Genomic DNA, 15,784 nt, shown 5'->3' with positions numbered 1-15,784 from the left:
CAGCCTTGTAATTGATTGAAGACCTTGATCTGAGGAATCTCATAATCCAGGGAGCGTAAGGCGTCAACTCAAAAGGTGACAATGCAACATTGGCCAGAGTCCTCATGAAGAAATCATGGTAGTTGACAAGAACGCCATGAATGATGTTGAATAGCAGATTCTTCATGATACCAACGCCTCTTCTTCATTAGAGTTGTGGCCCTTGATTGGACTCAAAGTCTTGTTCAAGATGCGATAGACAGTCCGTGGCACATACAACAATTCCTTCACGAGGAATTGGGTCCTTGGGGCTTGACCGGGCTTCAGCGGCTTCATCAACACTTGCATATAGTGATCAGTGAGTTCAGGTTCTTGATATATACAACACGCAACTTCAAGGGGAGGACTGACAGGCAGGGCATGAAGCAATTCATAGGCCGGTGCTTTGAAGTGAGTGTTTTCTGTCATCTAGTCCAACACCCAAGAGTTCACATCTTCAACATTTCTGGTGACGTGCAGCGTTGCATAGAACTGAAGAATTAGCTCTTCATTCCAATCACAGATATCGGTGCAGAAGTTGAGCAATCCAGCGTCGTGAAGAACGCTGAGAACTGGTGTGAAGCAAGGCAGCGATTCCATGTCCACATGAGGAATATGCTCATGGCCGAAGACTTTGTCCTTATCAAAAAGCAGTGAAGAATAGAAGTTTGCTTGGCTGGCAGTCCAGAAACGCTTCCTTCGTAGGCGAGCAGAGTCATAGGGATTGTAACCTGTGAAGAATACATGCTCGTGGAAGAAGTCATCAGCCTTCAAGTTTTGCTTCTTAGAGAAGGGATTCTTCGGCTGGGGCTGAGGAGCATTAGTCAATTGCATTACAGCCTCAGGGATCACATTCTCAGGAACCACAGGCTGAGGAATTTTAGTTTCTGCTTCAGTTGCAGCCTGGGTCTTCAATTCTTCATCAACATTAACATCAGCACTAGTGGCTAGAATTTCTTCATGAATGGAAGGAGTGGCTTGATGTTCATCAGAGCCCATTTGAACTTCAGTGTGCACTGGGGACTGAGGGATTTGTTGCAGTGGTGTGAACAAAGGAGAGTTGGGGTGCTGACTTTCCCAAAAGTCATCATTCATCACAGGCGTGGTGCTCCCAATGTCCACGTCTTCATTTTCTTCATTCAGTTCTTCAACGCCTACCTCTTCAGCTGTGAACTGAGGCATAGGCGATGAGACCACGGGGGTTGAAGGGATATTATCCGCTTCAATTTCTTCGTCCAACTGCTCTGAAGAAGCAGCAGAAGAAACATCTTCATCACATCCGCTTGGGATCTCATAATCTTCACCAAAGGGGACGAGTTCCTTTGATGGCATGCTTGACACAGGAACAACATCAATGGGATTCTCAAGTGAGCTTGTCAATATCTTCATCTTCTTCGGTGCTGAAGAATTTGATGAAGCATATGCTTTCCTCTTCTTCACTACTGCTCGCTCCGCAGCCTTAGTTTTCTTCGCTTATGATGCAGAAGGAAGAACTGGACTTGGTGTGGGTGCAGGAGGAGCAGAGGAAATTGGTTCATTTTCCTCAGGCACAACTGATGCAGTTGGCCTGGCTTGGTCAGTTTCTTCAGGCACAGCGGTTGAAGCTTCAGCTGCCCTGGCAATGTCATCAGCGGCTGGAATGCAGTCATCAGCCCTGGTACTTTCTGTTTCATCAGCAGCCTGATTTTCATCAGCGGTGCTGGCATGTTCTTCAGTCGGCTGAGCAGAAGCCTCAGCCTGAGGAGATTCATGTTGCGTTGGGGCTGCAACATTTGAGGTGAATCCCTTGGTCAAGTTGATGAATCTGACTTTGGCTCCAACCCAGTCAGCATAGTAGCGATCAAATTCATCACTATGATTCTTGATCTCTGATTGCAGAGCTACAAGTTCTTCAGGTGAAAGCTTCAAAATGTTTTTCTTCAGAAAGCGCTCTTTCTTGTACTGTGCTTTCTTCACCTGCCTTCCCTGTTCATATTTCCATTTTTGCTCACCAATGAAGGCAATCAACATATCACTACTGGAATTTGCTTATTTGCCGTCTGCCTATTCTTTGCCGTCTGCTGGCGGACGGCAAAGAAGGTCTTTGCCGTCAGCTTGCAAAAAACGGACGGTAAAGAACTGGCTGATGGCAAAGAATGTCTTTGCCATCAGCCAATTCTTTGCCGTGTGCTAGCGGACGGCAAAGAATCTTTGCCGTCAGCTGGCGGACGGCAAAGAGAGAGGTGGGCCCCACTAACGAGCTGTTTAGAAAAAACCTAACGGCCCCCTCTTTGCCGTCCGCTAGCAGACGGCAAAGAGCAAAAAAGCGGACGACAAAGAGATAACCTAACTAACGGCCGTCCCCCACCCCGCTCCCTCCCTCCCTCTCTCTCTTTCTGTCCTCCCCACCCCGACGACCACCGCCACCCGCCGCCGCCCCCGCCACCAGCCACCCGCCGCCACCCTACCACCCGCCGCCGCCACCCGCCCACCCACCGCCTCTCGCCCCGTCGCCCCGACCACCCGCCGCGCCCCTTGCCCCGTCGCCCCACCGCCCGCCGCCGCCCCGTCGCCCCGCACCCCTCCCCTGCGGCGCCCCTTCCACGCCGGCCAGCCGCCCCCTCCCCTCCCCTGCGTGGCCGTCCCCGCCTCGTCCTGCCGCGGCCTCCCCCTCCACCGGGCCGCCGCCACCCCACCCGCCGCGGCCTCCCCCTCCACCAGGCCGCCGCTGCCCCCACCCGTCGCGGACTCCCCTCCACCGGGCCGCCGCCGCCCCCACCCGCCGCGGCCTCCCCTTCCACTGGGCCGCCGCCTCCCCCTCCACCGGCGATCCCCTGCGCAGGTGAGTGATCTTCCCCCCTTTTTTTAGTTTAGTTTGTTTTAGTTTAGTTTCTTTTAGTTACTTTTAGTTAATTTAGTTTCTGTTTTAGTTATAGTTTTACTTTAGTTTTAGTTTCAGTTTAGTTTTAGTTTAGTTTATTTTAGATTAGTTTTAGTTTTAGTTTAGAAGAATAAGAAGAGTAGAAGGAGGAGGAGGAGGGAGGAAGAGGTGGAGGGAGAAGAAGAAAGAAAAGAAGAAGAAGAAAGAAGATGAAGAAGAAGAAGAAGAAGAAGAAGAGGAAGAAAGAAGAGGAAGAGGAAGAGGAGGAGGGAGGAAGAGGAGGAGAAGAAGAAGAAGAAAAGAAGAAGAAGAAGAAGAAGAAGAGGAAAAAGGAGAAGAGGAAGAAGAAGAAGAAGAAGAAGAAGAAGAAGAAAAGAAGAAGAAGAGAAGAAGAAAAGGAAAAAAACAGGAAAAAAGAAGAAGAAGAAGAAGAAGAAGAAGAAGAAGAAGAAGAAGAAGAAAAAGATACCCTAACACCCCGACCCCGACATCCTGACACCCCGACCCCGACACCCTGACAACCTGACACCACACCTGACCCACACCCCGACCCCGACCCCGACACCCTGACACCCCGACCCCGACACGCCACCCCGACACCCCGGCACGACACCCCGACCCCCGACACCCTGACACCACACCCCGACCCCGACCACCCCGACACCCCGACCCCGAAACAGCACCCCGACCCCGACACGGCACCCCGACCCCGACACGACACCCACGACACCAGAGGCAGACGAGGTCATATATTTGTGAATTATGAGTTAGGTCATATATTTGATGCCACTGAACCCTATGAGCCCGTCATTGATTATAGTGATGATGATGATTATGCATTTATTGATGATAGTGATCGAGATTATTAGTAGTGTCAGGTATTCAATTTTTTTATGTTGTACTTGATGATGATACATAAGTGATATACATATTATTATTCATGTCGGTATTTTTTTATGTTGTACTAATTTCGTTTACTCTTTGTCATGGCAGGTGTTGAAAGATGGTGGGCGCTGGTCGGGAGCGCTCCGAGGCCCCTTCTTTGTCGGCGCGTGGTGGGAGGTCTTCCATTCCACACACACCTCTCCGCCGAGCGTTGCTGAACAGTATGGCGACACCGCCGGGCCCTTCTTCGTCGACAGCGGTGCCCAGCAGGGGACGAGGTAAGGGAGGGAAGAAGAGAGGAGTTGGAGGACGTGGTCGCGGGAGAGGAGGTAGGGTGACTGCTAGGGCGCGTTCCTCGCCGCCACCCCCAGCTGTTTCACCCGAGCACGTGACTGCTAGGGTGGACTCGTCCGAGGAGGAGGCTACACGGACTCCGGTCCATGAGCCTTCGGCCCACGAGCCTCGGGTCGACGGGCCTTTGGCCTACGAGCCTTGGGTCGACGCGCCTTCGGCCCACGAGACCCCGGAGGAGCACACGTCTGGATGGGGTACCTTGCCGGATGAGCCTGAGGGGCCGAGTGGCCATGCTGATGATGGCGGGGAGCCGACTGATATTGAGGAGGAGGGGGGCACCGTCTACCAGCGTGGTTGTACACGGCTCCCGTCCGTGCCGGCGACCCGCGAGCAGAGGTGGTTGATTTTCCCTGATGGGGAGAGGTAAGTGCATTTAATCCTTTTGTAGCTTCTGCATTCACGTTTCTTCAAATATCTAATGCGTTGGCCTTGTCATGCTGTAGGGGTTGGGACCACCATCATAGTGTCCGCCGGCCCAACTCCGTCCTTGGAGTGCTTTGCCGGCAAAACTTCCCGGGGTTTGTCACGTTGCCTGGTGAGGGTCGGCTTCCAGAGCTTGGATTGAGCTGGGAGCACTACTTGGCTGCCCCGGCCCCGCCGGGTGAGATTATCGACGGTGTCTTGTGCGACACGAGGGCAGATGTGGTGATCAGAAAGTTCTGGGTAATTTCTCCTTTACACATTTAAAAATCTTCAACTAGGTAGTTATTAATTGTGCTAATCAATATTGTCTCATTTGATTGCAGACATTCTACAGGTGTGAGGAGGGATACGAGGAGGAGGCGGCAAATGTTATCGAGAACGTCTGCAAGCGCCTACTACAGAACTTACGGCACGAGGCTCGGGTGCAGGCTGTTCGAGACTACTACGCCTTGCGTGGTATCAAGAAGCCCAAGCCGGCGTGCCGCAATAAGTTCCTGAGTAAGGAGCAGTACATGAAGGTAATTCTTAAGGCCTTGTACTTACTTCCTTCATTTAGTAAATCATAGCCGTAGCGCTCAAGTTTCTATTTGCTAAATTAGGCGCCTCCGAGATGGTGTGCGGATCGGATGGATTGTTGGGAGGTGTTGGTCAATGAGTGGTGCTCAAAAGAATGGCTAGCCGTCCACAACGCGGCCAAGGACAAACGTGCCCAAATGGAAGGTGTGCCACACCATCAAGGCAGCTCCAACTTATATCAGTTCGGGCGGAATTGGGTGTGTGGTTTGCTTCATGATTCATGCAATTCATTCATCATGCTAGCTTGAGCCCTTTAATTACTAATTTACTTTGTTTCTCTCTTTCAGGCACGCTACAATAAGGCGGATAAGGTGCCAGAGGTGTACGACCTGTATGCCATGGCCCACACTGCCTCTTTCAAGAAAGTCAAGGCATTCTCTCCGTCTGACCTCGATGATGCAAACAACTTCACCAACATCTCCTCCCACGACAAGCTCGTGAAATATAGAGATGAGGGGAAGGCGAGGAAAGGGGAGGACTTTAACCCGAGCCAGGGTCCCATTGATCCAGAGCTGGTGATGATATCTGGTGGCGGGAGGTCCCATGGCTCCATAGCCATTGGAGATGGACTTATCCGTTGTCCTAGCACTCTCCCGGAGATCAAGGCGCGCCAGTCGAGCTCCGCTCCTGAGATAAGGCCTCGTGAACGGCCAGTCCAACTCGCCATCAAGGTTAGTTATACGTACTCAGTTATCATTCTCCATTACATTGTCTGTGCTTCCATCAATGATTACAAATGGTAACGAGGAGTGGTGTTGCAGGCTGCTATAGAGAGTGAGAGAGATAGAACGGAGAAACTTCTGGCGGAGGCGGCGGAGAGGCAGCGGGAGTTGGAGGAGAGGACGACAACGATGTTGGAGGAGGAGAGGGCACGGAATGACATGCAGGCAAGGGCCATGTACGAGCTCCTTATGGTAAGTTTCTTCTACAGATTAGCCAAAACATTCATGTAGTGTTTGTCTCATTACTAACTAGTATGACTGAGTCGTCAAAACCAAATGTGCAGTCTGTGTGCGAGAAGACCGGTCAGACCGCTCCGCCGATGCCAGTGATTGCTCCTGGGACCACGGTGAGTTTAATTTGAATGGACATTACTTGCTAGTCTTAACACTTGAGTGTCATCATGCTAACGAGACATTGGAAATGATCTTTGGTGCAGCGTAACTCCAGACAAGCATCGCACAATCCTTCTCCAGCTACCGGCACGAGCCTGCCCGCTCCTACACCTCCATGATCATGGTAAGTTTCTCTAGTGTTTTGCTTAACAAATGCATAAAGACCTAGACTTAGCCTTATTTCCTCCAAAATGCTTACCACAATGACCTAGACTTAGCTTTATTTCCTCCAAAATGACTTAATAAGCTTACTGACCTCCAAAACCATCCATTTTACCTAAGTTAGCTCTAAAACGATCTATATTTAGCTTTGTTTCCTCCAAAATGACCAAAGTTATAGTTAACTAGGTTTGCTCAATAATGACATGTACTTAGCTTACTTATGTAAAAAAATGGCATAATTAGCCTAGTTAGCTCAAAAACGATCCATTTTACCTAAGTTAGTTCTAAAATGATCCATTTTACCTTAATTAGCTCATAAACGATCCATTTTACCCAAGTTAGCTCTAAAATGACCATTTTACCTTACTTAGCTCATAAATGATCCATTTTACCCAAGTTAGCTCTAAAATGACCCATTTTACCTTACTTAGCTCATAAATGATCCATCTTACCTAGGTTAGCTCTAAAATGATGCATTTTACCTAAGTTAGCTCATAAGCGATCCATTTCACCTAGGTTAGCTCATAAACGATCCATTTCACCTAAGTTAGCTCACAAACGATCAATTTCACCTAAATTAGCTCATAAATGTCATATATTCTTCTTCTTCTTCATTTTCTTCTTCTTCTTCTTCTTCTTCTTCTAATCTTCTTCTTCTAACTTTCTTATTTCCCATTTTGCAGAATTCATTCGCTTCACGGAAGCTAGCATAGATGGAGTGCTTGTTTGGATGAACTATGTTTCTTTTATATCGATGAACTATGCATGTATGGTAGGATGACACTATTGTAATATGTATGGTTGGATGCATGTATGTGGAACTTGCTATGTATGGTTGACGGAACTATGCATGTATGATGAAATTATATGTGTTGGATATCTCATATGTTTGCTGTGAACTTGCCATGTGAAAAATATATATGTATCATCTATTTGCTGTGCAAATGGTTGGGTATAAGAAAAAACAGAAAAAAAGAGGCAATGCAGACTCTTTGCCGTCTGCCACCGACGGCAACGGGCTCTTTGCCGTCCGCGGCGGACGGCAAAGAAGCCATGTGGCAACCACCTGTGCTTCCTAGCAGCTGACCCATTTGGTCAGTTTGCCTATAGTGGCAGACGACAAAGGCTTGATGCTCTTTGCCGTCAGCCACGGACGGCAAAGACTGCCATTAGCCACCTAACGGACTAACAGCGAATTTATTGCCGTCGGCTTTCTTTGCCGTCCGCCGCTGATGGCAAAGGCCCCTTTGCCGTCCGCTTCAGAAAGCAGACGGCAAAGAAGCTCTTTACCGATGCCTACTTTGCCGGAGCCTTTTGCCATCCGCCATCCTTGCCTTTGCCGTCTGCCATGGCAAACGGCAAAGTAGCTGATTCCTGTAGTGTATGACTTTGACCAGGAGTGAGGTTCATGTCAGGCAGAGGTGTGTTGGGGTCCTTGTGCCATAAGTCGATGAAGTCTAGGATCAACTTTGGATCTAGCATCAATGGCACACTACTGCCTTTGGCTCTAGCGGCCCTTTGCTGTTTGTCTCTGATGATTTCGGCAAGTTCCTCATCATCAGCTTCGTCATCATCGGACGGTACTTGAAAGGCGACCTGCTTCTTGTGAGGACTTGGTCTAGTGCCTCGTCCAGCAGTGGCCTTTGTCTTCAGCAAGGTAGGGCCTGTTGAGGAAAGCGGAGGATTTGAAGAACTTGCAGAGGCTCCTGAGGCAATTCAGATATCTTTTGTCCTTTGGCACGAGGCGATATGCACAGGTGCTGAGGACTTTGGAGGAGCTGGAGCAGCTTGAGGAATTGGCCGTGAGGGCTTTGCAGAGCTAGGCTGTGAGGGCATTTGAGACGAAGCACTGGGCTTGTGAGCGGGCTTCTTGGGCATAGCCTTCTTAGGCTTGCTAGCAGAGGCCTCAGCAGTGTCAGTTGCAGAATCTTCATTGAATTTCTTCACTGCCTCTTTTGCCATTTTAGCCAACTTGGCTTGACACTTGGCCCACTCCTTGGGGAAATCCTCACCTCTTCTGATGCTAGCGGGATCAGCAACTTGGCCAGGTGCCAATGGAGGTCTTGGGCATGAAGGGTGTACAACGAATTTCTTCATGTACTTGGGAGTGACATAGCGATATTCCCTCCATTCTCTAGCCCATCTCCTCTCAATCCTATGTATGCGCACTTTGCGCTCATTCTTCGTTTTATGAGGAGGAGTGCTGTACCCTGCATAGATGTCTTCAGGTATCTCAAAAGCATTGTTGACTTCTAACTTCTTCCCTCCCTTCCGAGGTTTCTTGCCGTCAGCCATTTTCTTCAGCTGAGGATTCTGAACAATTGAGTTCTCTGATGAGGTATGTAACTTTTCTTTGAGGAACGCTGCAAATGAGTTAAGTTGATGAGAACCTAGTGATTCAGCAGCGGATATGTGTACCTGTGAACAGTGTATAGGTGCGAAGAATTTGGAGAGGTCATATGCGTTCTCAGAGGTTTTTGCAAAAAACAACAAGTTTGAGGAATTTGACCAGATGTGTCTTGAGGAATTTCACTAAGCGTTCTTTGACTTAGGTTCCAAAGTTGTATAGATTGAAAATCCACACAATTGAGGAATCTTGAAGAAAAATGTAGCTTAGGGAAATAGATCAAGAACTGATGTTTGTGTGAGGTGTTTAGAGTGTGAAGATTGAAGAATAAACACCTTTTGAAGATTTGTAGAAATCAAAGGAATCAACAAGGGCAGTAAAAATGACTTTTAATTACCCTTGACGAAGAACACGACAAACTGTGAATAGTAGATTTGAAGCTCGTCGGTTCAGATCTTCCATGCCCTAACTTGGCAGAGGAAGACAGCTACGGCGGCGGCGGAGCGAAGAAATCCACGGCCGACGCGAGTACGACAACGACGAGATCGAGGCAGCGAAGCTCTTCCTCACTGGCGACGATTGAAGTAGCGGCGGCGCTAGGTTTTGAGAGCTCGAGGGAGGGAGTGAGGTCGAGCGGAGTAAAAATAGTCTGAGTAGGGTGAGGGGTATTTATAGCCGAGGTGAAAAACCGCTCGCCCGAGGAAAATGGACGAACGTGCTCCTGACCCTTCTCATCCTTGTGACATGTGTCACCCACGTACTCAGAGGTGGAGATCGTGTGAGATCGTGGGTGAATAGATAATCATATCGTGGAATGTGGAACGGTTTGAGCGCCAAAAGCCAAAAATTTAGATAAGGAAATTTAATGTTTCATTCGCAATTTCTTCAGCTGAAAATGACACAGTGAAGATTTTGAACGGGTTTCAAACAGAAGACACATGAAGAATTTGTGAACAGATTGGGTTGAGTTTAGCATAGAGGGGGAAGGGTCTGATCACATTCACTTAGCAGAAAAAGCAACTTGAAAAATTGCAATAAGTGAATGCTGTAGAGGACATAAACTCATATATATATATAGTCAATGAAGAATAATGATGGAAACAGTGAAGATAATGCAAAGTTGAACAAATTGAACAACTGAGGAATTTCAAACATGAAGAAAAACTCAAATTGAAGATTTTCAACTTTTGTTGGTGGCGTGACCCACCGTATAAGAATGATGATTTCAGACGCCGCGTACAATTGTCGTAGGGCTCTGAGAATCAAATTCTTCGCTAATTTCTTCTCACTTAGAGTGTTAGTCTTTATTGATTGAAGAAAAACGTTACTTCGTGTGTTGCACATCTAAGTCATCTATTTAACATAAGTGTTAGGATGTGTGTCCTTTTCAAAGGACATTCGAAGATTCTAAGATATTTAGCTCACACCGCAACTTGCTAAATCTCTTCTCATCCAAGGGCTTTGTGAAGATATCGGCTAGCTGTTCTTCAGTCTTCACATGCTCGATGGAGATATCGCCCTTCAACACATGATCACGAAGAAAATGATGACGAATCTGAATGTGCTTTATCTTCGAGTGCTGAACTGGGTTATGAGCAATCTTGATGGCACTCTCATTGTCACAGTAGAGAGGCACATTCTTCGCGTTGACGCCGTAGTCCTTGAGGGTTTGCTTCATCCATAGCAATTGAGCACAGCACGATCCAGCAGCAATGTACTCAGCTTCAGCAGTAGACCGTGATACACAGTTCTGTTTCTTCAAGGACCAACAGACTAAGGATCGTCCGAGGAAATGGCATGTTGATACGTCTCCAACGTATCTATAATTTATGAAGTATTCATGCTATTATATTATCCATCTTGGATGTTTTATGGGATTTACTATGCACTTTTATATTATTTTTGGGACTAACCTATTGACCCAGAGCCTAGTGCCAGTTCCTGTTTTTTCCCTTGTTTCAGTGTTTCAAAGAAAAGGAATATCAAACGGAGTCAAAACGGAATGAAACCTTCTGGAGAAGTTATTTTTAGAAGGAAAGCAACCCGAGAGATTTGGAGTGCATGTCAGGAAAGCAACGAGGGAGGCACGAGGCAGGGGGGCGCGCCCACCCCCCCGGGCGCGCCCTCCACCCTCTTGGGCCCCTCGTGGCTCCCCTGACGTATTTCTCCCGCCTATATATATCCATATACCCTAAAACGATCGGGGAACAGATTAGATCGGGAGTTCCGCCGCCGCAAGCCTTTGTAGCCACGAAAAACCAATCGGGACCCTGTTCCGGCACCCTGCCAGAGGGGGGATCCCTCACCGGTGGCCATTTGCATCATCCCGTCGCTCTCCGTGACGAGGAGGGAGTAGTTCACCCTCGGGGCTGAGGGTATGTACCAGTAGCTATGTGTTTGATCTCTCTCTCTCTCTCGTGTTCTTGATTTGGCACGATCTTGATGTATCGCGAGCTTTGCTATTATAGTTGGATCTTATGTTGCTTCTCCCCCTCTACTCTCTTGTAATGGATTGAATTTTCCTTTGAAGTAATCTTATCGGATTGAGTCTTTAATGATTTGAGAACACTTGATGTATGTCTTGCCGTGCGTATCTGTGGTGACAATGGGATATCACGTGACTCACTTGATGTATGTTTTGGTGATCAACTTGCGGGTTCCGCCCATGAACCTATGCATAGGGGTTGGCACACGTTTTCGTCTTGACTCTCCGGTATAAACTTTGGGGCACTCTTTGAGGTTCTATGTGTTGGTTGAATAGATGAATCTGAGATTGTGTGATGCATACCGTATAATCATACCCACGGATACTTGAGGTGACATTGGAGTATCTAGGTGACATTAGGGTTTTGGTTGATATGTGTCTTAAGGTGTTATTCTAGTATGAACTCTAGGGTTATTTGTGACACTTATAGGAATAGCCCAACGGATTGATTGGAAAGAATAACTTTGAGGTGGTTTCGTACCCTACAATAATCTCTTTGTTTGTTCTCCGCTATTAGTGACTTTGGAGTGACTCTTTGTTGCATGTTGAGGGATAGTTATATGATCTAATTATGTTATAATTGTTGCGAGAACTTGCACTAGTGAAAGTATGAACCCTAGGCCTTGTTTCCTAGCATTGCAATACCGTTATCATTAGTTACCTTGCTTTTTTTATATTTTCAGATTACAAAAACCTATATCTACCATCCATATTGCACTTGTATCACCATCTCTTCGCCGAACTAGTGCACCTATACAATTTACCATTGTATTGGGTGTGTTGGGGACGCAAGAGACTCTTTGTTATTTGGTTGCAGGGTTGCTTGAGAGAGACCATCTTCATCCTACGCCTCCCACGGATTGATAAACCTTAGGTCATCCACTTGAGGGAAATTTGCTACTGTCCTACAAACCTCTGCACTTGGAGGCCCAACAACATCTACAAGAAGAAGGTTGCGTAGTAGACATCAAGCAGTTTCTGGCGCCGTTGCCGGGGAGGTGAGTGCTTGAAGGTATATCTTTAGATCTTGCAATCGAATCTTTTAGTTTCTTGTTTTAGCACTAGTTTAGTTTATAAAAGAAAACTACAAAAAAATGGAATTGAGTTTGCCTCATACGCTTCATCTTTTTAATATCTTTCGTGAGTATGATGGAAAGGAAAAATGTGCCAAAGTGTTAGAAGAAGAATGCATTAAAATGTTTGGCACTAAATCTTTGAATGATGAGCATGATTGCAATGTTGTTAGTATGAACTCCTTGAATATCCATAGTACTAATGATAATTGCACTAGTTATGATGAAAATGTCTCCTATAAACATGTCAATTTTTGTGGAGTGCATTGGGTTTGCAAGTACACACCAAATAGGGAAGATAGATATTGCAAGAGGCATAAGCATTTAGAAACTAAATGGTTGCAAGAAAGGCTAGATGCGTGTGCTGAAAATTTAAACTTTCTTAGCCATACTTGTGAACTTTGCAATGAACGTGATCATTTCAGTACCCAATGCAAATTGTTTCATGATCGTATCGTGTCCAAAAATTGTGATGACTTTATTTCCCTTGCACATCATAATGAACTTAGTTTGCTCTTGGGTTATGAAGAAATGAAACGTATAACTAAGGTTATTCCAGAATTTGCCCTTGATAGAGTTCTTCATTTTGATCTAGAAGAAATTTATATGTATTGTGCGGTGAATTGCATTGAAAATCCTTATATTGCCAATTACATAAAGAAAAGAAAACAAATAGAGGATGAAGAGTACTAACGAAAGGGAAGAAACTTCCCAATATCCTCCTATTATTTCTTATGATGAATCAGGTAACGAGGAGGAGCCTTCTATTGAATCAATCTCATTAATAAGGAGCTCCAAAAAGAGGATTGAACCCACACATGATGTGGTGAAGAAGAAGAAAAGAAAAAGGAAGAGAGGTAAAAAGATATCTCTCCCAAATAATGTTGCTCCTATTATTGTTGTGCCTCATGAAAATGAATCAAAAATAATTGTGGAAGATGATGCACTTGATGATGATCTCATTATGCCTACTGCTTGTTGTGATGATTATGATTGGGAAGATAATAATACTCTTTATTGTCTTGAAAATCTTTTTGGCACTTGCTTGGAAGAATATGATAATTGCTATACTATTAGTGCTATCCATACTATTAATGATGAGAGTGATTATGCTTATGATATGAAAAGGCCCAAGCTTGGGGAAGCTATGTTTGATGAGAATGACATATTTGAGAATATATTTTCTGAAATTAATGTTTGTCCCAAGCTTGGGGATGCTATGTTTAATAATGATGATATTTTTAGTCTCCCAAGTTTTGATATGCAAATTAATAATGATGATAGCATGCCTCCTACTTATGATAATTATATTGATGAAAGTGGGTTTGGAAGTGTGTCAACTTTAGGAAGTAATGATCCCACTATTTTGGAGGATGTTGAATCTTATAATATTTATGAAAGTGGATTTGGAGAGGTCATGACTTTATTTAGTGATGAATCCACTATTTCGGAAGAGGTTTCAATTGATTATGATGAGAACAAAGTTGCTACTTATGATGATTATTGTGATGAAACTTATGCTATAAAGAGCAGTGATGATTATATTTATAAAAATTGTCATGATTATGATTGCCCTTTGTCTGAACATTACTCTTTTAATGAGGAAACAATTTATAGTATTCAAGTCTCTTATGATACTCCCACTATTCCGAATGAGAAGAATTTTGCTTATGTGGAGAGTAGTAAAATTTCTATGCAAGTCGATCATGAAAAGAATGCTTTAGGTGCTGGTTATATTGTTGAATTCATTCATGATGCTACTGAAAATTATTATGAGGGAGGAACATATGCTTGTAGGAATTGCAATAATATCAAGTTTCCTCTCTATGTGCTTAAAGTTTTGAAGTTATGCTTGTTTTGCCTTCCTATGCTAGTTGATTATTGTTTCCATAAGTTGTTTGCTCACAAAATCCCTATGCATAGAAGTGGGTTAGACTTAAATGTGCTAGTCATGTTCTTCATTATGCTCTCTTTATGTTTCAATTCTTATCTTTTATGTGAGCATCATTGAAATCATCATGCCTAGCTAGGGGCGTTAAACGATAGCGCTTGTTGGGAGGCAACCCAATTTTATTTTAGTTTCTTGCTTTTTGGTTCTGTTTAGGAATAAATAATCCATCTAGCTTCTGTTGAGATGTGGTTTTATATTTTAATTAGTGTTTGTGCCAAGTAGAACCTTTGGGAAGACTTGGGTGAAGTCTTTATGATCATGCTGTAAAAAACAGAAACTTTAGCGCTCACGACATTAGCTTCAACATTTTACTGGAGAGTGATATTTAGTTGATTCTTTTTGCAGATGATTACTAGACAAATTCCTCAGGTCCACCAATTTATTTTAGAATTTTTGGAGTTCCAGAAGTTTGCGTTAGTTACAGATTACTACAGACTGTTCTGTTTTTGACAGATTCTGTTTTCATTGTGTTGCTTGCTTATTTTGATGAATCTATGGCTAGTAAAATAGTTTATAAACCATAGAGAAGTTGGAATACAGTAGGTTTAACACCAATATAAATAAATAATGAGTTCATTACAGTACCTTGAAGTGGTGTTTTGTTTTCTTTCGCTAACGGAGCTTACGAGTTTTCTGTTAAGTTTTGTGTTGTGAAGTTTTCAAGTTTTGGGTAAAGATTCGATGGACTACGGAATAAGGAGTGGCAAGAGCCTAAGCTTGGGGATGCCCAAGGCACCCCAAGGTAATATTCAAGGAAAACCAAGAGCCTAAGCTTGGGGATGCCCCGGATGGCATCCCCTCTTTCGTCTTCGTCCATCGGTAACTTTACTTGGAGCTATATTTTTATTCACCACATGATATGTGTTTTGCTTGGAGCGTCATTTTATTTTCTTTTGCTTTGCTTACTGTTTGAATAAATTACCAAGATCTGAAATTCTTAAATGAGAGAGAGTCTTTACAAAGCTACATAATTATTTAACTACTCATTGATCTTCACTCATATCTTTTTGGAGTAGTTTGTCATTTACTCGTGTGCTTCACTTATATCCTGTGAGTAAATGGTTGAATGAATTGAATATCATAAATATGAAATTATATATGTTTCATATGCTTATCCCATGGGGAGTAATGACTTCACATATACGAAGTAGAGGTGGTAAATTTTTTGAAGGTTAGCAAACATTGTATTGGTCACTTGAACAATTCATGAAAGAATATTGAAGGAAGAGAGATTTCACATATAAATATACTATCTTGGACATCTTCTATGGTTGTGAGCCCCATTAATTATTTTCAAACCTGAGCAAATTAGTTGAAGTTGGATAAGGAATACAACATAATGAGTTATGCTTGGGTATATTTGTATAGAAGTTATATTGTTATGGATCCTCTAACATGTGGTGCTTGCTATTTAGAATCCTTTGCTAGCCAAAATATTTGTACTAAGCGGGAATACTGCTTGTGCATCCAAATTCCTTGAACCAAATTTCTTCCATGAGTGTCCACCATATCTACCTATATGCGGTATTTACCTG

General features: G+C 44.6%; 1 protein-coding gene across 1 annotated transcript in view; it reads left to right on the top strand.

Moving 5' to 3' along the window:
- Window positions 1-1,372: 1,372 nt before the first annotated feature.
- LOC141040765 (uncharacterized) overlaps window positions 1,373-15,784 on the top strand; it is a 34,397-nt gene continuing 19,985 nt past the window's right edge. The window contains exons 1-4 of the mRNA XM_073506882.1: window positions 1,373-1,520; window positions 4,021-4,480; window positions 4,561-4,780; window positions 4,864-5,038. Of these exons, the coding sequence (XP_073362983.1) occupies window positions 1,373-1,520; window positions 4,021-4,480; window positions 4,561-4,780; window positions 4,864-5,038 (1,003 nt within the window). The remainder of the gene's footprint in view (window positions 1,521-4,020; window positions 4,481-4,560; window positions 4,781-4,863; window positions 5,039-15,784) is intronic.

This window comes from Aegilops tauschii, chromosome 2 (genome assembly GCF_002575655.3).
Source record: "Aegilops tauschii subsp. strangulata cultivar AL8/78 chromosome 2, Aet v6.0, whole genome shotgun sequence".
Classification (NCBI taxonomy): domain Eukaryota; kingdom Viridiplantae; phylum Streptophyta; class Magnoliopsida; order Poales; family Poaceae; genus Aegilops; species Aegilops tauschii.
The sequence above is the reverse complement of the archived record's forward strand: the minus strand, read 5'-3'. Positions and strand labels throughout refer to the sequence as shown.